This window comes from Mustela nivalis (assembly GCF_964662115.1).
Source record: "Mustela nivalis genome assembly, chromosome: 10".
Classification (NCBI taxonomy): domain Eukaryota; kingdom Metazoa; phylum Chordata; class Mammalia; order Carnivora; family Mustelidae; genus Mustela; species Mustela nivalis.
In genome coordinates this window covers 72,774,930-72,802,113 of record NC_139029.1, presented here as the reverse complement: position 1 = coordinate 72,802,113, position 27,184 = coordinate 72,774,930, and the positions used below count along the sequence as shown (strand labels likewise).

The 27,184-nt window shown below is 41.0% G+C and overlaps 1 protein-coding gene across 3 annotated transcripts in view; it reads left to right on the top strand.

Annotated features, from left to right (window-relative positions):
- The first annotated feature begins 6,375 nt into the window (after positions 1-6,375).
- Positions 6,376-27,184, top strand: part of KYAT3 (kynurenine aminotransferase 3) — a 59,063-nt gene continuing 38,254 nt past the window's right edge. Inside the window, exons 1-4 of one of the 3 annotated variants that reach the window (XM_082688596.1) lie at positions 6,376-6,771; positions 12,231-12,327; positions 13,963-14,348; positions 15,145-15,197. Coding sequence is in view for 1 of the 3 variants with exons in the window: in XM_082688595.1 (XP_082544721.1) it covers positions 12,232-12,327 (96 nt within the window). In the remaining 2 variants the exon portion in view is untranslated. Of the gene's footprint in view, positions 6,772-12,230; positions 12,328-13,962; positions 14,353-15,144; positions 15,198-27,184 lie in introns of all 3 variants that reach the window. The other 2 variants (XM_082688597.1, XM_082688595.1) reach the window with 2 other exon arrangements.

Below are 27,184 nucleotides of genomic sequence, written 5' to 3'. Positions count from 1 at the left end.
GTGTGTGCATGTGAATATGTGTGTCCATTTGGTGTGTTAGGCTTTCTCTAAGTAGAAAAAGGAAAAAATACGGCCCTGTACTCAGAAAGCCAAAAAGTACTTCTCTCTCTCTCTTTCTCACACACACACACACATACATTTCCCACTGACTGAGAGTTCTTTGGCAGAGAGGAATTCACAGAACACAAGACAGACAAACTTACCTAAGGTTTTATTATGGAGATTTTTCCCCCCAACCAAACATCAAAACAGAGTCCCTAGGGAGTTAGGTGAGACCACATGGAAAACAGGAATTACTTGGATTAAAGGGAGTCATTCATTCAAAAGGTACTTGCTAGGTACTCTGTCAAGGACTGGGAAACATTCCTGTAGTCTCCCTCTTGAGGAGCTAATAGTCTAGTTGTGAATACAGATATTAAACAAATAAATACATAAAAGGAAAAACCCAGGAAATTGAGGGCAGAGGATTTCTATGATATAAGAAGGAGCTGATCTAATCCACCTATCCTAAGATATCTTGGTTGGCTCCATAGTATGTCTTAACTCTGTTTCCCCCTTTCGGTTCACAGAAAAATAAAATCCAAATTAGGAGGGAAATATAGGGAGAGAGAGACAGCCTATCACCTGACCCCAAAACACAACTTTAATAGTAGGTCATGCACTCAGCATCTCTTTTTGAGTGGATGGGTTAAGTGAAAAGAAAAAGGCAATGAGCTCCATCTAGTGGCCAACATTTTAGTTTTTCCTCATGGCATTTTTATCGCTTCTTTTCCTCACTTCAGTTTGTCAGTATATATTGCCTATTTCTCCCACTAAAATACAAGCTCCACATGGGTAGGAACTGTTTTGTTCATCACTGGAATCAACAGAGTCCAGAAGGGTGCCTGCCATAGTAAACACTTCATACCATATATATCTTTAAACATATAAGTGAACATCCTTATGCTGCTTATCATCACAACTCCCTTCCTGAGAGTTCTCCCTGAAATTTTACCATTTGGTTATTTAACATCATATTGACTATTGCAGGAATTTGATAGTTATTTATATTATTGTACTATTTAAAGGAGAATCTTCTCCCTCTCCCTCCTCACAAAGGATTTCATCATTATCTCTTCCTTACAGACCTAGAGAATCTGGTGTTAATTTCCTGCCACTGCTCCGGAGAGCCACCCAGCATAACGCATGTGGCACTGCCACAGGCAGCAGTGCCAAAGAGATACTGCACACTATGACAAATACAGAGATCAAAAAGCTGTCACCATAGAAACCCTTTAGTCGGGGCACCTGGGTGGCTCAGTCGGTTAAGGGCTGCTTTCAGCTCATGTCCTGGGATCAAGCCCCACATGAGGCTCTCTGCTCAGCAGGAAGTCTGCTTCTCTCCCTCTGCCTGCAGCTCTGCCTACTTGGGCTCTATCTCTCTCCGTCAAATAAATAAAGGAAACCTTTTAAATAAAGAAAGTAGGAAGGTAAGAAAGGAAGAAAGAGAGAGAGAGGAAGAAAGAAAAGGAAAGAAACCCTTTAGAAGCTGAGAATCTGCATATAGCCTGTAAGAAAGAGGCCTCTGAAAGATTGAGAGCTCCATCAAGAATGTGAACCATGAATTTCAGAGAGAGAGTAGATTGAGAAAAAACACATGACACCTGGCACGCCTGGGTGCCTTCAGCTCAGGTCATGATCTCAGGGTCCTGGGATCTCGAGCCCCACATCGGGCTCTCTGCTCAGCGGGGAGCCTTCTTCTCTCTCTCTCCCTCTGCCTACTTGTGGTCTCTGTCAAATAAATAAATAGAATCTTAAAAAAAAAAAAAAAAAGAAAGAAAGAAACACATGACACCTCCCTGAGAAGAGCGTTTTCTACTAGATTCTAACACAATGATAATCACTTGAGTAGGGACATTTTCTAACACTATTTAGCCAGAAGCCACACACCTAGCCTAGAAGGGTATAATATTTGCCAAAGCAAATATTATTGTATCTTACATATGAACCCCATGTTTTGCATTAATTTTTTTCCTACCAAATTTATTTGTAAAGTTAAAATTTATTTTCTCTTGTAAAAGACTGTTCAGAGACTATGAAGACTTTCTGAACGCATTAAGTAACCAATGCTAATAGCTACATTGCTATAAATCCAGTCAAATGTGTGTGTGGATAGACAGACAGATAAACAGATCCATAGTTACCTTAGGCAGGCTTTCCATGGGAAAATCTATAATTTCTACTACAGTTTTTGAATTACTTAAACTAATGTTTGTATGGCTATTATTTATCTAGCTGGAAAGCATTAATACCTCTTGTGAAGCATTTCCAGGCCATGGAGCTTTGCTTCCACCTTGTTCTCCTCCCTGTTACTCCTCTATTGTCACCTGGGAGGTCATGTAAAAGTAAAGTGGAATGCCTTTGGTAAGCAAACTAGCAAAGTCAGGAACACATCAACAGTCACAGTACAACAGCATGTCAGAAAATTCATATGAAAGAGTTAAACAGAATTGAAGTTGATTTCTCTCCCACTTAAATACAGTAGATGGGGGCGCCTGGGTGGCTCAGTGGGTTAAGCCGCTGCCTTCGGCTCAGGTCATGATCTCAGGGTCCTGGGATCGAGTCCCGCATCGGGCTCTCTGCTCAGCGGGGAGCCTGCTTCCCTCTCTCTCTCTCTCTCTCTCTGCCTGCCTCTCCATCTACTTGTGATTTCTCTCTGTCAAATAAATACATAAAATCTTAAAAAACAAAAATACAGTAGATGTGGGGCTGGAATAGTGGCTCCCTAATGTCATGGGCTCAGCCTCCTTCTCTCTCATTCTATTTATTGTTCCACCATGTTCAACTTGCAGATTCCATCTGGTGGCCCAAGAGATCTGCAGCCATCTTGTTTGTACACAGACTGTCAGGTGAACTGCAGAACAAGGGAGCAATAAGGGCATGCTAGCCCTTTAAGATTTTCCTGGATGAAGTGCATATAGTTTTCATTTATATCCCAGTGACCAGAATTTAGTTTAATCCCCAACCCAGCTACAACAGAGGGTGGAAATGTAGTCTTTATACCAACTACCCACAAACTCTGCTGAAATTTTGGAAGTTCTGTCGCCAGCTAGACCCCAAGACCTGAACTTCACTGCTCACCTGCTTGTATCTACTGACCTTTGTGCCACTTTTTCCCCTAAGCTCTTCTTTCCAGTTTATCTATTCTGTAAGGAAAATCACTTATATTTAAGTGATTAATTCCAGGGAAACACTTATATTTCTATATTTCTCTTTAACATCAACATGATTTCTCTTACACATCAACATGAGTATAAAGAATAACATGAGGCTTAATGTAAGAACAAAGCATCTGAATCCCCAGCATTTGGTCATTCAGTCATTTAATGAGTCTGTATGTAAACCGATAACAGCAAGAGACAGCAAATCTAAGATATTTATGTTTTAACTCTACGTAAGCCCACCAAAATAACACTAAGGAGGTTATTTTAAGCCACAAACCCATGGGAACAAAAACAAAAGGAAAGAGAGTGGCAACAAAAATTAGAGAAGTTAGAAAGCAAGTGGGGTTTCTAGCAGACAGGTAGTAGACAACAGATTCAGGTAAGTTGAGTCCTAAACCAGTCATGAAGAAAGTAAAAATGGCAGCTGCATTTACCCCCAGATGACTCTCCAAAGGTTCAGGACTAAACACAGAACGACCATTTAAAGGACTTTCTAGGAAACTATTAGATCTCCAGACCTCCATTCCTGGTCCACATATCCCTGTCAATTGCCCCCTCTTCATCTTAGCAAGAGATTAGCAGTTTATACTCTGAAGATGGTGAGTAAAGAGTGTCTGAGTTTGGAGAAACCTAGCACACCTGAAGGTGGAGGGGCAATGCTGACATAGGAGCAGTAACTTAATGTCAGCAGAACGAATGTTGAGATCCTTAGCCCTTTTCCCCTCCCCTTCCACCACCCTAGTCCCAACCAATATCACTCCCCATTTTAGCAACGTCCTAAGAGGTTTTCCTGCTTCAACTCTTGCCTGCCCCCAAGTCTCTTCTCAAAAGCAGCTAGAGTATCTTTTTACAAAAATGTAATTAAGATTACATTATTCCTCAGCAAAAGGTTTCCCAATGGCTGCTTCAAAATAAAATCTGAACTCCTTTCTGGTGTCTACAGGGTTCTGCATGATACAGACCCTGCTTTCTTCTCTACCCTAATCTAGAAGCACTTTCCTTCTGGATTGCTATACTTATACCACACTGATCTCGTTTATTCCTTGTGCATGCCAAGTTTATTCCCTTTTCAGGGCATTTACCACTATTATTTTCTTTTCCAGAATCATTTTTTGCAAGGTTGCTTCTTCATCATTCACTTCAGGATTGAATGTCACTCCTAACAAAAAAGAAAAGAAATTCCCAACTATCCTATTTAAATCATCGCTGTCTCCACCCATCATTGCTTCTTTTATAGTACTTATCATCATCTGAAGTCACTGTATATATTAATGCCTCTATGTGTGTTTCTCCCTCTGTAAGGTTTATGACACACACTTCCTCTGCCTCATTTTTTCAAGTAGCCTCAGCACCTAAGTAATCAATTCATATTTGTTAGCTGTGAGGAAAAGAAAAGCAGCACCAGACATTGGAAACTGAACTGACACTTACTCTTAAGGCTTCAGTGTTGTTAGGAACTGACTGCAGTGTTCACCTATAGAATTTAACAGTTTAACAGAACACCAACATGAGACAAAAATCACTCTGTGATCATGATGAAGTGAGATAACAGACAAGATCACTTAATAATCTTGCCTAAACACAGATTTAAAAACTAGGTCATAATGGAAACTGCAAAAATACTAAATTTCCTCCTCTCCCATTTGGCAACATTGTTGCCTCTTTACCAATTCCGGATTTACACTTGCAATTTCCTTTCTCCTTCTATATAAAATGTCATATGATACCTCATCCTACAATTGCCTCTACTTCCTGACAGGATTCAAAACAGAATGAATCTCCCTTTCCTTGAATCCTCCCCGCAAATCACCTAATACATGCAAAAAATTTTTAAGTCATTTCTAACACCCTGTTATTGGAATAACCAATGCATGGCTCCCCAGGGTGTGTGTTCTCCCTCATTGCAACCAGTAATATACCCAACTTTCTGACTACAGGTGTGTTCTTGGTGGCCTTCTGGACCACCAATATTGTCCAGCAAAAAGGAGAGTATTGACAAATTGTTGGAAAATATTCGCAACTGAATGGTTTCCACAACAATTCACAGTCTAGGGCTAGGGTCTCTGTAGCACCCAGTAATTTCTCCATTCACCTAATTGTCTCCTGAACCTCCTTGTACCTAGTTGAAGAGTATATTCCTTCAACCAGAGATTACCTTTGCTCCTTCCTCTAGGCTTAAGTAAATGTTGCTGTCACTCTCACTTCATCTATCCACCCATCTTCTTAAAATAGGAGAGGAAGAAAGTCCAATTGTGAAATGTGATTCTTAACAGAAACAGTGCTTTCACTAGCACTACATCATCTAAGACTGGTGGTGTCTTTTTCTCCTTGGCGATTTTTTCTTAAACTTTGAAATGTCGTGTATTTCCCTCCAGTGTCACACTCCCTTTCCTAGTCGGTTCTCTAATCGAACTCTTTTTTTTTTTTCTATTAAGAGATGTAAAGTCCTGCTTCCCCCCCCCCCCCTTAAGCTTTTGTTTATCAGACACAGAGAGACAGCGAGAGAGGGAACACAGGCAGGGGGAGTGGGAGAAGAACAGGCTTCCCGCTGAGCAGGGTGCCCGATGCAGGGCTCCATGAGGCACTCCATCCCAGAATCCTGGGATCGTGACCTGAGCTGAAAGCAGCCCCTTAACGACTGAGCCACCCAGGCGCCGGTCAATTCCTGCTTTTTTTCTTACCCCCATCACAGGCGATGAATACATCTACAAATCCCTTTTCACATTCTGTTTAGACTTGCCCTCTGCCAGGCACCCTCCAACATATTCTATCTACAGCAATTCCTGTCCTAAGCTCAGTGCCCCAAGTTTGCCCTTTCTTCCAAATCGTCCTTGTCCTACAACCACCCCAACCCAAAGCAAGGATGCATATCTAATTAGGGCCCTGGGCCTAGTCTTCATCCCCAATCCCCGGCCTATCCAGGTCTCTCCGCCCCACCCCATGGCTCAGACCTGCCTCTACCCCGCCGACTTAACACAGCCCCACACCTCCACCTGCCTACGCAGCCCGCGCCCCGCCGACTCCTACCCCGCCTCCCGAGCGAACCAGTCCGCGCTAGCGGCCGACGCCTCAGCCAATCCACGTTCTGCACCCTGCCCCAGCGTCCGGCCGCGCCGGGCGCCGCCCCCAAGTCCGAGTCCCTCCGCTCCCACCCGGCCCTGGAACGCCCGGGGGCGGGGAGCCGGAGGAGGCGGGACTGGAGCGCGCCTGCGGTGAGTGCGCCGCGGGCCGGTGCAGCGGGCCGGGCGCGCGGAGTCTTGTGGAGCCAGGCCCGCCGGGAGGGAGGTCGCCGAGCGCTGCGCCGGGCGGGGCCGAGAGCCGGGCTGGATCTCCTTCAGGGCTCGGACTCGCGCTCGGGGGCCGGCGCCCGCGCTGAATCACGTTTCTTCCGGGTGCGTGGCTGGCCTCGCAGCGTGCGGCCCTTGCCCCCGTGTCATCCCAAAAGACGGGCTTTGTGCCTCCCTTGGCTCTTGATTCGACGCCTCTGGCACTGTGGGAACACCGACTCCAGTTCGTCCATAACCGGGCTTCCTAAGAAGAAAGGGAACGCAGGCTGTTCTGCTGCCACGTAAGTGAAGTGTGGAATCTCCAGCGCGTGGTGGAAAGAGCCGGACAGCTCCAGCGGCGGCTCCGGGCGGTCCCCCGCCTCGCGGGGGGCGAGAGCTGAGCAGCTCGCTCTCTCCCACAGCGGCCGCAAGTGTCACCTCGTGCTGGGCAGAAACCTCGTTCCTTCTCCTGGAAACCAGGCAGCCCCACTTCTGACCCTGGGCACATGTACAGTTCACGGACCCCTGTTCACAGAACGGCTTTCCAGCAGTTTCAGGATCCGCCGCCTTTTAGCTCGGGCTAAATATGGCTAATTTTTCCCACTCTTGCTCCAGTCACGACTTGGAGGCTTATTATTCCCAATGTACTTCCCCAGCCAGTACCGGTTCTCCTTCTAGGTGCCTTCTGTTGCACGGGGGGGACCTTATAAACATTGTAGAAGTGGATGGGCAGGGAGAGCATGAAGCAGAAATAACTTTTGTTCGGACATCACAGCGTGGGTGGTGCGTTGATTAGCATCAGCCTTTGTTTGCAACATTCACCTTAGCCTTCCCTGACCTTGCAGTTAACCTGAACGTTCGGAACTTTGTCAAGTTACATAAATCTCTTCCTCTTTCTCTCCTCCGCAGGTGCAAAGTGGTTATATGTAAATTGATGATCTGGGTTTAAGGCCCGACTTTCAAACTTGATACAATTCACTTTGTCTACATTTTTTTTCCACATTGTAGCTGTGGATTCTGCACCCTACCCACCCACCCCCGCCCCCAGCAATTCACCAGCCTTCTCAGCTTCTGCCACACATAACTTCATTTTAAATAGTTGGCTCCCGTGATAAGAAATACATTGGTTTTCTATTGATCATGCGTATTTGAATATGGAGATGACCTTATCTACAATATGCCATAATCTGGTTTACCAGATCACCTTGATTCACAATTGCCTGGTTTTCTTCATAGAACATTGTTTTTAAGGAGAAACTAGGAAAAAGTACAGTGAAATTATTGTTTAGAGTTAAAAACCATATACGTTTGGATTTTCTCCAACTTTTCAATGACATCAAATTTGTTCATCTATTTTTATTATTTGTGAATATATGTATGGAGTGTTAACTGCATTAGGAAGTGCTGGTCAAAATGTGTATGTAAAGCACAGAAGAAAAGTAGTAGTTTCAGAGGTTCTGAATCTGTATGTCAGCCTACTTAGATTTTTTTTTTTTTTTTTGCACTGATGTCCCCACAATTCGTCCCACAATCAGATTAGTTAGTGAGAGATTAATGAGTGAGTAGACAGAATCCAGATGTGGGTTTTGAGAAATTCCATCATTCAGTGGCAGATTGGAGGAGAGGTAGGAAGGAAATGAGGGATTGTAGTATGTCAAAAGCCAAGGGTACATGGGTTTCTGGGAGGGGACAGGGTTTGACCAACAGGATCTAAAACTGCAGGGAGCTCAAGGGAAGTGAGAGGATTGCCAGATGTTCACTGGACTTAACAATATGAAGGTCACAGCTGACTTGAACAAGAGCCGTTTCTGTGGAGTCCTGGGTAAAAAAGTCAGTTGGCACCAGGTTGAAGAGTATACATTGAGGAAAAGAAGACAACTGAGAACATAACTTTTTAAAAGCTTAGCTCTCACGAGAAAGTAACTGGAAATTTTGATTTGAAGAGGAAATGAGCAACAGGGAGGAGAAGGTAGAGTCAAGAATTTTAATTTTTGTTTATATTTTGTATTTATGTTTTTTAACCAGAAGAGATGTAAGCAAGGAACATTGCATATACCAGAGAAAGGGGTAAAAATCATTGGAGCAAGGTCTCCAGAGAGTTAGTCATGGGAGGAAGAATTATCCTTTTGTGGGAGGGTCACTTTCTTTATTATAATAGAAGGGAAATAAAGCATTTGGGGGTTTGGTGTTTTCAATTTGAGTACATTGAAATGGCAAATCTGATAGCTTCTGTTTTCTCTGATAGGAGTCAAGGTTATCTATTTGGAATAAAGTGCTTTTAGGTTAGAGGAGTGTGGGAAAAATTAAAATATAGTCATTCTCGACTGTGGGAGAGAAGTATGGCCTGTTCTTTTAGGGTTTCCAGTTGGGCCTGAGAATTGAACTGTTATAATGCAGATAACAGGAGAAGAGCACACACATTTAATATAAGGTCTACGTGACACAAGAATCCTAAGAAAATGACCTGAAGCAGTGGCAAAAACAAATGTTGCTATATAGGTTGAACTGGGAGAGGCAATTGTGGAAAAGTAACCAAAATATTTGGGGAGGCTAAAGGAAGGTAAGAGTTATTTAACAAGTTCTGTGTTTACAGAATTCTCTCAGCTTCAACCTTCCATGTAGGAATGTTTCTTTTTTCCTGTGCAGGGAGAGCACTTTTCACATGGGAATTTTATCTCCTGTTTTCAGAAAGAAGAAGAATCAGATGGCTCTTCTTGTGTTTGCTGTTTTTCAAGTGCTTTTAGCTCAAAATAATTCTTATTCTAAAGTGGGATATTTTGAGGTGACATATTCTGCCATCCTTCTCCTATAAAATATAGCATAAATGCTGGAGAATTTGGGAATCAATTTGAGATTGATGACCATGAATTTATGGTGAAATCGAACATGTCCCATGTGACTTTCCCCAGCATTCCACAGCTTGGGAAAACCAGACTCTGTGGAAGACTTCCTCCAGGGCTAGAGTGTTGAAAACCGGTGAAAGGACAGACAGGTGGGTAGGGCATTGTCAAGAACATTACCAAAGTGGTAGAACTGGCCTCTAATTTGGAAAATAATGGAATGGGAAGGCTGACTGGGAAAAGGAGAGGAAGCCTCCTAGAGATCTTGATAATACTGAAGAATAGAATAATTAACTGAAAGGGATGGTATCTTATGGTCAAAAAGCAGAATGTTTCACTCAGTTATTTTGGAATTAGACCAGACCGAGGTAATGGTAAGGTACAGGGTCAGGATATAATGGCAGGAAAGTGACTAAGGTGGAATGGAGCAGAAGACCAACAGACATGGGATTGTCAGCTGTTGGGAGGATCCTCTCTGAAGCCACTGAAATTATCTGGGATGATCACAGTACTTTGCGTTGAGAAGAAAACTGTATGCCTAATGACAAATCTTTAGTAATGACAGGAAGTTATCCACAGACCAGGAGATAACATTAGTGAGGCAGATGAGGGAACTAATAGTCTGGAAGTGGTGAAATGGACAACAGGAAAGACCTAGGTGCGGAATATTAAAACAAAAGCCAGCACTGAGGACCATAGAAATGGTATCTTCAGGGAACAATAAGATTGGCATTAAAGCAAGGAAAACACGCTGAGAATGTAAAGATACATTGAAATTTGCTGATTATGGCCTATTTGTTCAAAAGACACAGTGGAAGGTATGGAAAGTGGCAGAGAAATGAAGAACTGGGTCACTTGCCAGGGATTACATTGTACCGTGGAGGTAATATACTGTTGAAGGTAGCTAGAGATGATGCAGAATTCAGACTTTGGGATTTCCAGATGAAAACAGATGGATTTAGTGTTGACTCCCTATAGAGAATAGCACTGAGACCTGCTGGCCAGAGGGTATGGTTCACCCAGTGTGGAGTGAAATCTCCCAAGAATTGTGCCTAAGCTCACACATGATCAGCCATTGATTTACTAGCCCCTTCTGACTTGACCTTTAAATCAACAGTTTGTATATTCATCTGTTTTTGAAAAATGAGGGAACTGAGGTTCAGCAAGAATCAGTGACTTGTCCAAGGATAGAAAGCTTTTTAATTTTTAAAATTATTTTTATTAATATATAATGTATGAAAACTTTTTAAAATATCAGAATAAGGACTAGAATTGAGGTACTCTGGTTCCTATGCTGTTTTTTCACCTAGTTTATCTCAAGAAGGTAGAAGAGGTTTCTCCCATTTTTCTACTTACAAGAAAGCATTTTGCTTATACTTTGCTTGAATACCTAAGAAATTGGGCTGAACTTAAATAAATGGACATTTGTTTGCTGGGGGTGGGGAGAAAACAACTGTATTATCCTAAATCAAGTAACTCCGTGATACTAAATAAGATTTTTCGATATTGTTCCTGTTTGGTAATGTCTTTCCTTAAAACAACCCATATTGCCTAACCTAGTTAATATTTTATTCCTGAACGGAACAGTTAATGACAGAAGACTAGGCATTTCTTGATTTAAGAAAACCTGTTCTTCAATTTGAAAGATGTACAACATAAGGGGTAATTATTTACTTTAAAAAGGAATCAATATTTCATAAAAGGCCTCATAAATAGTCCACCTAAATCATTAATTTATAGTGTGATTTTTCTGTATTTATTCAGTCATTTAATATTGTTATTTATCGAGTGCCTACCGGGTGCCAGAGAATGCATTGGTAAACTAAACACATCAGGTCCCTGTTCATGAAACATATGAAATAAGTGAATGAGTGACCAACCAAACAACAGCAACAAAAGTGCTTTGCAGAAAATTTAAAGGGCGGAAGTGAAATAGAATGGCTAAAGATTGAAGCTGAGATTTTGTTGACAAGGTCAGGATTTTATATTTAACCTTTTAAGAAGCATCCAATATATTGTTTCTCACCTTTAAATCTTTCTGTAGCCTTAACATTTCGGTAACTTGAAAAGATTCATAGCTAGCTGGCTTCAGTGGATTCCTTTGAGTCATAGAGTATCTCTTTTTCTAAAGTTTAATTAACTACCAGAGATAGAGGAAGTGCCATCCACTTGATACAGCATTCTCATAAGTAAAACCTTATGAGAAGTTTCTTTTATACATTTGGATATTTTTTAGAATGCCGGGTTTTCTTATACTTGTAAGTGCAGTACAGTAATAGAATTTTTTATTTCTTTGGTAAGTTTTCCTTATAGGTAGAGATGTAATTCAGAATGCATGCTTGTTGTGTAACTGGAATCTATTTAAATAGTTTGCTCGTTGTCTATGGGATTGTTGAAGAAAGTACTATCTATGAAAATAACCTAAGATTCATTCATATATTTTTTTATTTGTCAAGGACTTGATATAATCCTTTTCAAGCAACTTACTAAATTCTGTTTTTAACCACTTCAATTTACTGTCAAAAATTGTGCTGTTTTACCAGTGACTGTTATCCAGGAAATTATGAAAATTGAGTATTTCCTAGATAGAAATATTCTGGTTTTTATAGCTGCTACAAATGAAACTTTTACTTACTGTAATTTTATGCCCTTGACTAAATGAGAGCCTTGTTTTTTGAATTTACAATATCCTTACACATCTTTAGTTTAAAATGACAGATGCATAAATTTTTGTAAGATAAGGAGGATTCTATTAGAATGATTCTAGTGGTGAGAGATTACATATGGGAAGAAAACAGCTATCAACAATTTTTACTTATATTTTATATAAGCTTATGGTCCATTAGGTAGCTGCAAGTATCTGATAGTGATGTAAATATCATACATTTTCTTCCTTTTAAAGTTTTTCTTTTATTCTACAGCATGTTTTCGGCCCAGCGGAGACTCTGGTCTCTTAACAGTACAGCAAAATTCCTGACAATTAATTCTTCAAAAATCCTTGGACTCCCTACTTCTGCTGTATGTATTGCTTAATCACTGACACAGATAAATATTGTGCATATCCTGTTATGTCAAAAAAAAAAAAAAGAGAGATAGTTTTTCAAGTGCTTTATAAGCATTTTATTGGAATGGTATTTCTATGCTATGTGAAACGGAGGTATCGTTTGTCACTGTTAGAGCTGATGCTCCCTGATCGACTGCTTGTGTGTGTATCTATCAGACACGGGGTGGGCATTGCCTTCTCATCATCTCATTTTATCTTTATAAAACTCATCAAGTTATGAATTGTTATACTTCCTTCCTGTGGAGGCTTCGATAGGTGTGGTAACTTGCCCAAGGTCACAGATTTTAAGCGACATAACCAAAATACCACACTCATGCCTGCCTAATATGGGCACTCCCAAGAAAGGGCATGCTTTGTCTACTCAAGATAGGATATTACAGTGACTATCAGTGCTGGCCCCGTGACTTCCAGTTTTCAAAAAGTACGGCAGATTGAGGAACAAGTTACGTGAAATCATGGAAAAGCAAACAAATCCAAAATGTGGGTCATAACCACAGGGTAGATAACTGACCTAATTTCTTTAGTAAGTCAGTGACATGGGAGAAAATGGGAGAGGGTAAGTTTAGAAGGACCGCTCTAGGATGAAAAGAGGCTTGAGAACTTCATCCAGCAAATACAATGTGTCAACCTTGTTTATGAACTTGATGCAATCAAATGAAATGTAAAAAAGACATATATATATGTCTTTATATATATATATGTATATATATATTTTTGTGTGTGTGTGTGTGGTGGGGAGAGAAAGAGCATGTATGAGGGGCAGGGAGGAGGGACAGAGAGAGAGGGGAAGCAGACTCTGCTGAGAACAGAGCCCATTGTGGGCTCTATCTTGTGACCCTGAGATTATGACCCGAACTAAAATCAAGAGTCAGACACTTAACTGATTGAGCCACCCAGGTGCCCCTGTAAAAAAGATATTTTTAAAGGCAATCATAAAAATATGAATATGGACTGGGTACTAGATGGTACTGTTAAAGAAACAAAAGCCAACTGAGAAAATTTGAAGATCTAACAGGCTTTCCCATCCCATCCGGGAGGCAGAGAAGAGCCCCCAGGGAGCAATACAAAAAACGGGAGGAGGGTGGGGAAAGAAAGTAATTAGCAAAGGAAAGTAATGAATTCAGGCCAGGTGGCTTTCCATTGGTGGGGTGGGGGGTAGATGACAAGGGATCTTACCATGCAGATTACCTCATCTTTCTTTGGGGGGTATGAGGGGCCCATGGGATGGACTTTTTGGCACTAATTGAAAAATTCCTGGCTGACTGGTTAAGACAACATTTCTGGTGGAGGTTGAAAGTGTCATTAGATTAGGTATTAAACCCCAATTTGGGAACTTGATCTAAGTGGCATCATTTTGGGCTTGTGGTTTTGTTTTTAACAATTCTCTCAATTCTCCAGGTAACTGAGAGATGTGATCAAAATTTAAGGCACTAGCACCACTCTCAGCTACCACTCTGAAATTCACAGTTTTCGTTGTTTCTTTGTCTGGTGGCCTATAGGTCCTGATATTCCTGTTCAACTTCTTGATATTCACAGGTCACAGTTTTCAGTTTACACTTGTTAAGTTGGTTATTTTCTTCATTTCTTAGATGGTCCACTCCACTGTTTGATGGTTAATGGGTACACACATGCATGTAAAGCTTTTGAGAGAATACAGTGCATCAAGAAGATTATTATAATTGCTGTACAGAGGAGAATTCCCAGTGTTTGGAGTGTACTTTGCAGCCACGGCCCCAAGACCCAAACCAGTCAAAATCAAATAAGTCAAAGAAAGCCCCCATGGAAGTGATGAAGTTCTAGAACCTAGGTGAGGTTCGGTGGGCTGAGGTCCAGAGCCGATGACCAAGAAAGAATTCTTGAGACATCTTTGGTGCAAAATGGTGGTTTATTAAGCACGGGGACAGGACCTGTGGGCAGGAAGAGCTGCGGCTGCCCCGGGTTGTGAGGAGTGGCTGGTGATATACACAGGAGTTGGGTAGGTGAGGACAAAGGGGTGTTCAGAAGGGCTATTGGGGCAAAGAATACTATCAGGATATTGAAGGCCTGGTTACTATCAAGTCAAGGTCACTTTCCCTCTAATGAGGCATTAACATAAAGACAATTGGGAGTCTCCTGGTGGAATGTTATATTCCTGCTATCAAGCATCCTTGTTAATGAGATTTAGGTTTAGAAGAAATTTAACTTTATTTACTTTTCCTTCTACCTCCACCTCCTTCGGTTTTTTATGGAGGGGAGGGTGACATTAGGGCTTGAGGAACTGAGTTCTGTGTCTTTGGAAATTGGGCTATTGATAAGGTAACTTCTTTGTTGTAAATCTCAAGGACATTTGCAAACCACGTGCCTTGCAGTACTGTGATCTCTGCAAGTTAACTATTTATCGTCTTATGGCAGTCAGGGGTGCTTGAGGAATGCTACACATACGGAGGGGAGTGGGTGAAGAGGGGGTGCAAGGCGCCAGCTTTTGCTTTGTCCTCAGCCAGCCTCCTGCTCCCTCATGAGAAGGAGTCATTTTTTTCTGTCATCTCATGTAATTTAGCTTCAGTTTCTCAGAATGCTAATCTTGGCACAGCAGGTAGTGTTGGCCACACCACAGACACCTCCTTGTTCAGCTATAAGATCATCAAGAGCTGTTCTAGTATCAAGCACAACTTTACCAAAGAGGCTCAAGGTCTTTGTTGGGTGTCTAGGCCATTAGCAACAGATTCTACGTTATCTTCAAGAGTGAGGGAGAGGTTTCTGATCACCTCTTGTTTTCATTAATTCCTAACCAGGAAAGCAAGGCCCTGCCAAAAAGAAGCAAGTCCTGAATCATGAATGCCTCCTGGTAGGTCTTTTTATCTCGAAGGTATAAGTTCAAGGGAATCTACTAATGAGATGTCTTAGTTTGCTTGTAAAAAGTTAGCTGTACAATTAACTTAAGAGTCATTGCCCAGTTGTGCACCAACTAGGCATTCATAGGCATAGAATGTTAACTGCCTCAAAGACACACAGCCATTCCCTTTAGGTGGTGCTGTTAATGAATTCATTCTTGGGGATTATTGCATTCACCCTCTCCAGCCTGGGGTCAGTTAGGTTTTCAGCACCCACCAGAAGAAAATCTCCTAGCCTGAGAGAGTTGTTCATTCTAAATACCCTGCAAAGATGGGTGTTGCTGGTGAGATGCCTTAGAGCAGGGAGCAGAAGCTAGATGATCACAAGAACATGGGGGTGCAAATGTACCAAGGTTTACATAAGTAGTTGTGTTTCCTTGGGTCCATACACTCATAGTTGAAGAAAGATAAAAGCAAGGGACAGGTTATTCTGGCTGTAAACGTTGAAATTAGTGGGAGTCTTCTGGGGGAGTCCGTTGTAGTTTGCAGTGACATTAGGAAAAGAAGAGAAATTAGTTACAGAGAGGACGAGGGGGTCTCTAGCATCATGGACAGATTGGAATCTTCGATGACAAGCCAGCAGTCTGAAAGATGACACCTCCCCACTCCTCAATGGCCTGGGAGATAAACATGAGAGCGTATCTTTCCAGGCTGTTACCAGAGGAAAGAAAAAGGAGAAGAAAAGATTTCATGTTAAAAGTATGAAGTCTTGATCTGGCACCTTGGGCAGAAGCTGCTCACCTTGATGTGAACTACTTGTCTTTCCTTGTCTATTCAATTTAGAGGTCTCCAGCATCTATACAGGACGAGAGGTCAGTTGGGGCCATCTTTAGCTGTGAGATTGGTAGGCAAGGCTCAGTGCCCTCTAGTTTTGGCCTCTAGTGTCAGGAACATTTGGTAAGGTCATTTCCAATGTGGCTTGAGAGCTGCTTTTACCCCCTCGCTGCAACAGGGCTTCCAAAATCACCAGGCTCCAGACTAACCCACAGGATCCTTTGAACTGGAACTGGGTTCCTTCTTTAACCTGTTGATGGTAGGCTTTAGCATTAGTAATTAAAGGCTCACAGTAGCTGCTCATACTGGCATGAGGGCAGAAAAGGGATCATACTGGCAGGGGATCAGCAGAAAGTTGCATGCCAGTAGACTTTGGCCTACTGGTAACCATCTCATATGGAATAAGTGTATATTTTCCAAGGGTGATATTGTCAGTTAGCAACAGAGCTAGCAGCAGCGCCTTAGGCCAAGGGAGTCCAGTAGAGTCTAAGCTTAGAGATTTTAGGTTGGAAAATTCTATTAGTTCTTTCAACTTTGCCAGTAATTGAGGGTATTAGGGACAATGATAATTCCAGGATGTTTATAAGGCCTTTATTAAAGCTTGAATGATTTTCCCAGTGAAGTGGGTATCTTGATCACTAGAAATTGTAGAATGTGTACCCCAAGTGGAAAGCATGTTTGCTAACAGTTTCTTTGCCGTGGTGAGGGCATTAGTCTCACAGCAGGGAAAAACTTTAGCCAGCTAGAAAATGTAAAAACAATAACAGGAACATACTGATAATCCCAGAATTGTGGCAAATGAATGAAGTCCAGCTGCAGGTATTCCAAAGGTCCACAGGGAGGAGGTTTAAGGCATCTGGGAACAAAAATGGGTTTTCCAGAACTATGGACCTGATAGGTTAGATATTGACAATAAACTGGTATTTGTTTTTTGTTTTTGTTTTGCAGTATTGTAGAAATCTCCCCACCAATGTTTATTTATAAATTGAGTTATTTTAAACACATTATGGTGGGTGAAGCAATGTAAAAATCAAAAAATAGAACTTGCCAAGGGGCTGGGAAGAACGAAGGGCCCATCTTGGGTTTCCCATATCCCTGACTGTTGAAATTAGAGCCATTATTTGCCTATCCTAATTTTTCTGATTCAGAAGCAGACTGAAGGGGTGTGCCTTGGATCAGGATGTGGCATCATGAAGTAGGATGCCAGTACTTCGCGGTCGTGGCTCATTTTCATTAGGCAGGAGCAATAATGTGCCAGGATTAAGAATGTTACAATGTTGAAGATGAAGATGGTGGCAAAAGCAGAAGAGCATCATGAGACAGTCTGCTTACAGAGAAAGTTTGGGTTAATCCAGAGAAATAAGAAGGGATCTCTGTGAACCTTGGATTCGGAATACAACTGTCCAGATATATTGATTTTCTAAGTAAGGGCAAATAGGTCTTGGCTGTCAGGATCTTCAGGGGTGCTAAAGCGGCTGAACAGAGGTTTGCCACGTGAGCCATTTTGAGTCAGGTGGAACTTGTGACAAAAGGATGTTTCGGAAAGGCGGAATAACTGTCTTGTTGATAGATTTGGACAAATAGTTATCCCTTCCCAGTAGGTTTCCAGACTAGCCAGACCCTTGAGTATTAAAGGGGCTGGTACAGAATTAGCTGATTAGGTCTTCTCTTATTGGTTCAAGGCCCTGTGTGGATATTTGAGACAATTTAGGAAGAAGTTTAATTACATCTATAGGAATGTTTATAGGTACTGCTTTTTTTATCCTCCCAACTAGATACTAGTAATACTACAAACAGCCCATCAAATTTCAGACACCTCGATTAAATAAAGGATTTTTTGTTAGAATTTTTCTGTTTCAAGGATAGATGGTAAAGAACAGGAAAGATCATCACTAGTGTCAATGGAAACTTTTTACATAAAAGATAACTCTGAGGAAAGGACTGTACTGGGGGCTGGGCTACAATTTGTCTATTACTTGCTTGTTTTTACAACATTGTATTTTTGTTGCTTCTGTAATTTTAGATAACTAATACTTTAAATTGCTTATTTATTTTTATTTTATGCTATTTTTAATTGGCTAAGTATCTTTTTATTAATTTTTTAATTTTTTTATAAACATATAATGTATTTTTATCCCCAGGGATACAGGTCTGTGAATCGCCAGGTTTACACATTTCACGGCACTCACCATAGCACATACCCTCCCAGTGTCCATAACCCCACACATGAACAGACATTTCTGCAAAAAAGACATCCAGATGGCCAACAGAAACATGATAAATAATACTTTAAAGGTTAAGAAAAGAATTACTGCTATAAAGCAAGAAAAGAAAGAAGAGGAACTCAGGATAAAAATCACTATCTGTCCCCTATTTAACACCTAGATCTCAAAGGCTTAGAAACTGGGATATAAAGTTTTTTTTATCCCTTGGCACCAGAAAGTCGAAGAAAAGAATTAGTGATTGATGAGAGAAAGGTGGAAGGGAAGAAGAAAAGAAGGAAGAAAGGAGTCCTTGCTGGTGAGATGTCTCATGGAACACCCTCTTCTACCTCACCATGTTATCCTTGGCTAGACTAACCTTTTTTTAGGGTTAATCATCCAGACTACAGTTTGTAGCCCATGGGTTTTCTGCTTTGCTTCCATTAATAATGTGTTGCCTGCTTCTCCTCCAAATAGCCTTCCTAAATAGGACTTCTCAAGGAAAATATTCTGTATGACGCTATAATGGACACATGTGACACATTTGTCAAAACCCAAAGAATTTACAACACATAGAAGGAACCCTAAGATAAACTGGAGTCTGGGTGATAATGTGTCAATATTGGTTCATCAGCTATAACAAAGGCACACTCTGATGCGGGATGTTATTGGTGGGGAGAGTACGTGGGGATATATGGGAACCCTGTACTTTCTACTCAATTTGGTGTGAGCCTAAAACTACTCTAAAAGGTAGGTCTGGGGTGCCTGCGTGACTCAGTTGGTTATGTGTCAGACTCTTTTTTTTTTTTTTTTTTTAAGATTTTATTTATTTCTTTGACAGAATGAGAGAGCAAGAGTGAGCACAAGCAGGGGGAGGGGAGGGGTGGGGGGTGGGGGAGGGAGATGTGGACTTCTGGCTGAGCAGGAAGTCTAACTCGGGACTTATTCCCAAGACCCTGGAATCATGACCTGAGCCGAAGGCAGCAGCTTAACCAACTGAGCCACCCAGGTGCCCCAGTATCCGACTTTTGATTTCAGCTCAGGTCTTGATCTCAGGATCATGAGTTTAGGCCCCACACTGTGCTCCATGCTGGGCATAGAGCCTACTTAAAAAAAAAAAAAAAAAAATAGGTAAATTTTTTAAAAGCATCTTCTAAAATTTACATGTCCATCAGAAAAACACAAAACGTTTATTTTATAGCAGCTGAAACAAAAACTGTCTCTTTTCCTTCGGTCTGTCCTTCCTAAAGAAATCACAGCTCTGCTTTTTGATGTGAAAATATTATCTCTTGTACAGTTAGTACCTACCCAATTCTCCTTACCATATTTGGTGTTAAGTCACTCATCCTCTTTGTATTTAAGATAATCTTTTCCACTTCCTAAGTGGACACTTGGTGTTAAGTGTATGGTATGTTTTCCACTACGGATTTAGTGTGCTTAAGCATCGTGGCAATTGCATGGGGCGCAGGTTCATTTTCCTTATTAACAAATGAGGAAATTGAGTTTCAGAGAAGTCACGTAACCTCCTACTTCACACAGCTTGTAGTTTTGATGTTTAATTTCAAAGTAAGATCTACCTGGCTTGAAACTCTTTGTATTAAACGAGCTTGGAAATTTTAATTGTAATATATTCATATATTGCAGGACACAGTTTGGCAGGGCCCCAGATCTAGTTTATGTATCTTCCTGGTACAAATACACAGTAGGAACCCAAGACCTCTTGCCCAATCTCAAATCCGTATTTCCAAGAGTTGTCCTGATTCGTTTAGCTTGACTCTGTCCATCCCAACCTAATTAACTTTGAGGGTTGGGGGATGGGTTTATATAGTCCAGACAGGCAAAAAGATTCACCTCTGTGAGTGTAGGTGGGGTCAGTAAACACACAGGATCTTCGCCCAAGCCTGATTTTCAAAGAGAATAAATCAGGCTTTTTTTTTTCCTTGACCCAAGTCCCATTTTTTGGCATTCCAACCATATGTTTATTCTGTCAGCTCCCAGGTTTGAAGAAACTCTTGCTTCCAATAAACTTGTTTCTCTACAGGTATTGTTAAAAGATAATTTTCAGAAAAGGGCAAAATCCTGACTTACACAGATGTAAAAATGAATGTGTATTAAGGATTTTTATTTTATTCATATGAGAGAATAACACAAGTTATAACCAGTTCAAAGGAATGTCAGTCTCTGGATGGAGGGAAGTCAATCAAAATTCTAGAACCAGAGTTTGCATCTCTGTCAGTTACCCTCAGTCTGCAAAGGTCCAAAATATGTTAAAGACCAAATTTAGCTCTGCTAGAATTAGCCCTGTGAGGGTGTGCTGTAACCACTCCATATTCTCCCCTAAAGAACTCATTTTTTCTGCAATGTATTGTCTCTGAGAAGGGATTGAGATTCCTTCCCTTTCCCTCACTTATTTAGTCGACAAATACCAAATAGCTACAGGATATTAGACACAAGTAAGTATAACATGAAACAACTATATATGTTGCTTAAAAGCTGGACTTTTATATAATTAGATTTTCCCCATGTATATCTTAAGTCATTGATCCCTGCTCTCTGTTTCCACTTAGGAGTTTTACTTTCGGTTCTTCTACCATTGCAGGAACATTCTGTGCCATCTAGTGGTGAAAGACCCATTTGTCTGGGGTGTTTTTGGAATGTATGTACAATCATAACTTGGAAGACATCAAAATCTATGAGATAGCTCTATTAATGCCTGCCTGATTGAGGAGTATTTTGTTCAAAGGGAGAAAGAAGATAAGATTTTAGAATGCTCTGGAACCTTTTTTTTCTTTTTTTTTTTTTTTCTTTTTTAGTAGATCTCTGGTTTTTAGAGCACTATAGATAGGTTCAGAGCAAAACTGAGCAGGAACTAGAGAATTCCTATATATCCCCTGCCCTCTCACATGCATAGCCTGCCTTTTTATTATACCCGCCACCACCGTTATGCATTTATTCCAATCGATGAACCTACATTGAAACTACGATGAAACTACATTGTCCACAGTTTATATTAGGGTTCACTTTTAGTGTTGCACATTCTATGGATTTTGACAATGTAATGACACAAATGCACCTTTACAGTATCCTGCAGAATATTTTCATTGTCCTAAAAATCCTGTCTTTACTGCCAGTTTATCCCTCCTTCCCCCTCCCAAGCCCTGGAAACCATTGATCTTTTTACTGTCTTCATGATTTTGCCTGTAAGATTTCCGCATGCATTGTCTCTTTGCTGAATAGCTCATTTCTTTTTAGCACTGAATAATATTCTATTGTCGGGTTGTATCAGTTTATCCATTCACCTAATGAAGGATGTCTTTGTTGATTCCAAGTTCTGGCAATTATAAATAAAGCTGCATAAACATGCACACACAGGATTTTTTATGAACATAATTTTTCACCACTTTTGTGTAAATACCAAGGAAAGTGATTGAGAGATTATATAGTAAGAGTATCTTTAGTTTTATAAGAAACTACTCTGGCAGCTTTTTAAAATCAAGATGCAATAAATAGCAACCATTTAGAGTGTAAAACTCACTGACTACTTAAAGATGTATGTATTATGAAACTATTGCTGAAATCAACATTCAGAACATGCTCATCACCCTGAAAGATCCCTCATGCTCCTTCGCAGTCCATCCCTGTCTCTATTGATTTGTTCTGGCTCCATGGATTAGTTTGCTTTTTTTTAAAAAAAGTTATTATTTTAGGAATGTCTGGTGGCTCAGTTGATTAAACCTCTGACTCTTGATTTTGGCTCTGGGTTATGAAATCAAGTCCTGCATCTGGCTCTACACTGAGCGTGGAGTTTAAGACTCTCTCTTCTCCCTCTGCCTTTCCCACCCCCATTCACACACATTCTCTCTAAATAAATAAATAAATGTGTAAAAAAAATTTAAATTATTTATATTAATTGTATTATATATACTATTTTATCATTTCCTCATATGCTTAATGATTTTTAAATTTATGCATGTTGTGATATATCAGTAGTTCATTATTTTTTTATTTCTAAATAGTATGCCATTATATAGCATATATAAACAAATGATGTACCGTTATTTGTTTACCCCTTTACCTGTTAATGGACTTATAGATTTTTTCCAGTGTTTTGCTAGTGTGAATAAAACTATTATGAACATTTGTGTACAAGCAGTTGTGTAACCATACATTTTCATTTCTCTTAGGTAAATACCTAACAGTGGAATGGTTAGGTTGTATGCTACAATTATGTTTACTTTTTAAGCTAAGCAGCTTTTCAAAGTGGTTGTACTATTTTACTTTCCCACTAGAGTTGTGTGAGTTCCAGCTACTACACATCCTTACCAACACTTAGTATCCATAATTTTAGCCATTCAGATAGGTATCTAGTAGTACCTCATTGTGGTTTTATTTTGCATTTCCCTAATGATCAATGACATTGAGGATCTTTTACGTGCTTTTGGCCATTCATATATCTTCTACAAAGTGGCTGTCAAATCCTGTTTGCCTTCCCATTGAGTTGTAGAAGTTCCTTAACGTATTCCAAATAATTGTCTTTGTAAGATATGTGTTGTAATACTTTCTCCCATTCTGTGGCTCACCTGGCAACTATTTAAGATTTGTGAACCTATTGAATGTAGGGGAGGAATAATATAACTCTGTCATCCAGCCTCCTAGGTTTTCTGACTGAGGCCCTGCAAATTAGATTTATAAAAGACAGATTGATAAGAGTAAAACGGACAGAGTTAATTTTCATATGCATTGTACATACACATGGGAGAGCTCAGTAATGAATAACTAACTCAAAGGGATTGTTAGAACTTGAGCTTGGATAGCATCATAAGAAAGAACAGTAAATTTTATAGAGAAGTGACAAGACAAAGGAAAAGAGGTTTAGGAATCGAAAATAAGGGAAGTTTTAATGAGGGTTCCTACATAGACTCCTCTGGTGCTATTTCAGCAGGTTAAGAGTCTAGAATTGTGTCTGGTGATGTCTTGCCTATCCTGGTAGAGAGGGGAGGGCAGAGAGTTTGTTTAAGTCAAGTGACAGTAATATAAATGTCTTGGAGTGTTCACCATGTGCCTCTGCAGTATGTGCTTCACATGCTGTCTCATTTAATCCTTCTAGCTGTCCTATTTTGTAAATACTATTTTTATATGCAATTTATGGCTAAGGAAGTGTGGGTTTGGAAGGGTTTAGTAATTTTCTTTAATCACATTCCTAATGTCTTTAATCACCATGCTCTATGTTGTCAGATAGATTGTGTTTAATAGTTTCCTATGGCTGCTTGCTGTAACAAATGACCACAAACCTGATGGCTTAATAATACAGAAATTTATTCTCAGTTGTGGAGATGAGAATTTAAGATCAGTATCACCGGGCCAAAATGAAGGTATCACTGGGCCACACTCCCTCCAGAGGCTCTCGGGAGTAATCTTTTCACTTCCTTCATCCAGCTTCTGGTGGCTGCTGGTACCCCTTGGCTTTTGGTCATGTTAGCCAGCATCTTCGGATTGCCATCTGTTCCATCTTCACACGGCCTTTTCGTCTATACATGTATGAACTCCTTCCGTTTCCTTTTAAAGATGTGTGTGATTATATTTAGGGGCCACCTGAAAAGTCCAAAATAATCAAGACCAACTTAATTTAATCACATCTGCGAGGATAGAATGATTTGTACTGCCATATAAGGCAATAGTCACAAGTCCCAAGGGTTAGCATGCAAACATCTTTTGGGAAGTCATTTCTGAGCCTACCACTGTGGGGATTATGGAGAAGATCCTATAGACAGGGGGAAAGAATTCGAATAAAAGCATGGGAAACAGGGGTACCTGGATAGCTCAGCTGGTTAACTGTCTGACTTTTGATTTCAGCTCAGGTCATGATCTCAGGGTCATGGAATTGAGCCCTGTGTTGGGCTCTGCACACTAAGGATGGAGCCTTAAGATTCTCTCTCTTTGGGATGCCTGGATAGCTCAGTTGGCTAAGCGTCAGACTCTTGATTTTGGCTCGGGGCGTGATCTCACTGTCATGAGATGGAGCTCTTTGTTGGACTCTGTGCTCAGCATGGAGTCTGCTTGAGATTCTCTCCCTCTCCACCTGTCCCTCCCCCAGTTCTCTCTCTTGCATGTGCACTCTCCCTCCTCCCTCTCTCTGGGGGGAAAAAAAAGGCAAGGGAAACAAACACCACAAATGCAATTAGAGAATGGCAAGTGCCTCTGAGCTGTTGAATCACTGTCTGTGAGGGGATGGCATGGTGGGAGAGAAGGCTGGAAATAGACTAAGGGCCGTGGATGCCAGGTTTGAATTTGAATCACATTCCGTAGTTTGTGGAGAGTCGGGGGAGATTTTAGAGTGAAGTGGTAGCCCATGATGTGCTTTAAGTGCATAGCTCTGTGGCACTGGGTGATGGGTTAGAGGGAAGATGCCCTTGAAATACTTAAAAATGAGGATAGTTAGGAAGAGGTGGGATTTCGTTCATGTGTTCAGAAAATACTTGTAAATACAACCTGCCAAAGACCATTTTAGATCCCAGAGATACAGCACTGAACAAGGTAAGTCCTTGTTTTCTGAGGTTTTCATTTTAGTGAGCAAGATTGATAATTAAGAAATAATAATTTCAGGGGTACTGGGTGGCTCAGATTGTTAAGCAGATACCTTCGGCTCAGGTCATCACCTCCACATCCTGGGATCGAGCCCCATGTTATCAGGCTCCCGGTTCAGCAGGGAGTCTGCTTGCTTCACCCTTTGCCTCTCCTCGCTGTGCATGCTCTTTCTCTGTCTCTCTCCTTCTCTCAAATGAGTAAATAAGACCTTAAAAAAAAATAAAATCTTTAAAAAAGAAAGAATAATTTCAAATAATGGTGAATTTCATAAGAAAGTTAAATAGAGAAACATGCTAAAATTCTTGCTGGGGCTAGTAGGAGAGAGGCGATGAATAATATTAAGGCATATAGTTTTAGAAGCCCTCTCTGAAGAGGGTATATTCAATTAATATTTGAGTGTGTACCTGTGTGTTTGTGTGTGTGTAAATATTTATTTATATAGTAGGGGAAACTCATTTGCATCTCTTCCAAGGCACCATGAGGCCCAACCGCATATACACACACATAAACACACACATACACACACAGCTTCCTGGCTACACACCAGTTTCCAAGTGGAGGAGGCAGCCCTCGCTGTTCCAGCATTCACCCAAGGAAACAAAGGCGAGGCGAGGCAAGGTGGAGTGGGGAATCTGGGCCTAAGAGAAGGGCATTCCAGGCAGACCACACAGCAATTGCAAAGGCTTTTTTTTTTTTTTAAAGATTTTATTTATTTATTTGGCAGAGAGATCACGAGTAGGCAGGCAGAAGAGGAAGCCGGCTCCCTGCTGAGCAGAGAGCCCACCCAACGTGGGACTCGATCCCAGGACCCAAAGATCATGACCTGAGCCATAGGCAGAGGCTTTAACCCACTGAACCACCCACGCACTCCTGCAAAGGCTTTTATATCAGCAACTTTGCTGCACTACCAAAACCCACACAATCTACCTTCTCAGGTCATGAACATTTTATACTCACCCGTATTAATATATAGGCTGTAAATCAGTAGTGGCTTGTTCCAGGTGGTAGCTCCACTCTGTTTCTTTTTATTCCACGACTGAGTAGCCCCACTTTGAAACATGGTCTTCTCATAGTAGAGAAGTATGAGTATGAGCCATAACCATGCAGAAGCAATTACAGCTTCTTAGACATAGTATAGATCACATCTGCTCACACTCCACTGACCAGAGCAAATCACATGGCCAATTTCAGAGTCACTCCTGGAACGGGGAGGTGAATAACTCTATAGAGTAATATAGTATGTGATGGAAACAAACCAGGCATGTTTAGGGTATAGAAAGAAGAAAGGTTCAGTGTGAATAGGGAATCTTGGTTTGTTTTGCTCACTGATCTATCCCATGCAGAGGAATACCTTGTGCACAATACATATTCAATAAATAGTCATTGCATGAATGAAAGGAAGCCAGTGTGGTTAGAATGTAAAGGAAACATGAGATTGCAGTTGCTAGCAATGTATCAGTTGGCAGGTAAGAGGAAACTGAATTCCACCCCTGCCTGAGAATTTGGTTCTGTAGCCAGTTCTTTCCCCTGACCCTCTGCTCCAGCAGTAGAAGCTTCAGCTCTGTACATTTAGCTCTGCCATAGATTCCCTGTGAACTTCCCATTTAGATGGACTCCCGCGGCCTGAGACCCCTCCCTCTTTTTAAGAACATCATCAACTCTTCTTTCTCCAGAAAATGCTCTTTTCCCCATTCCAACCATGTTTTTCAATAGAAGCTAATGTCTTATAGAGGTACTATCCAAGGGTATTAACAGGCTCTTGTTCAAGGAGCACACCTAAGAGAGCCGGGAGATTGTGGAGCAGATCTGTCCTATTACTTGCCTGGGTAGTGAGCATGACATTAAAAAGACATATAGTCTTTTTATCCCCAAAAAAGAGCATCATCATTCAACTGCGTCTCTACACCTCATGATCTTGCTCTGCACTGCGTTTGCTAATATTTTTTCATCATGTTCTTAACAACCATTCTAATATAGTACTTTTTAAATTGTTGTGGAAGTGCCACAGTTTATTAGCCAAGGCTAGGTCATTCAGAGCCTTTCCCTAGAATTTTCGAAACTGAAATAGAGGAAGCAACTCTCAGTCCCCTCCACAGGTGACAAAAACACAGTGGTGGTAAAACTGTGACTTTGTTTTTGTCACCTGTGGAGGAAAGCAGACCAAGATTGGGTAAAAATGTATATGAGTTACTGGTAAGCCTGGCCACACATCTTTCCTTATCATGGTGATGTGAGCTTTCTCATAAATTCCCCTTTTGCCTAAATTGTTTTTGATTGAGTTTCTGTCTCTGCAGCTAAGAGAGCTGAGTAATACAGCCTGGGAGCTTCGAAGGCATCTGTGTACTCATCTGTTTCTCAGCCTGAAATCTAGGAAAGAGTTT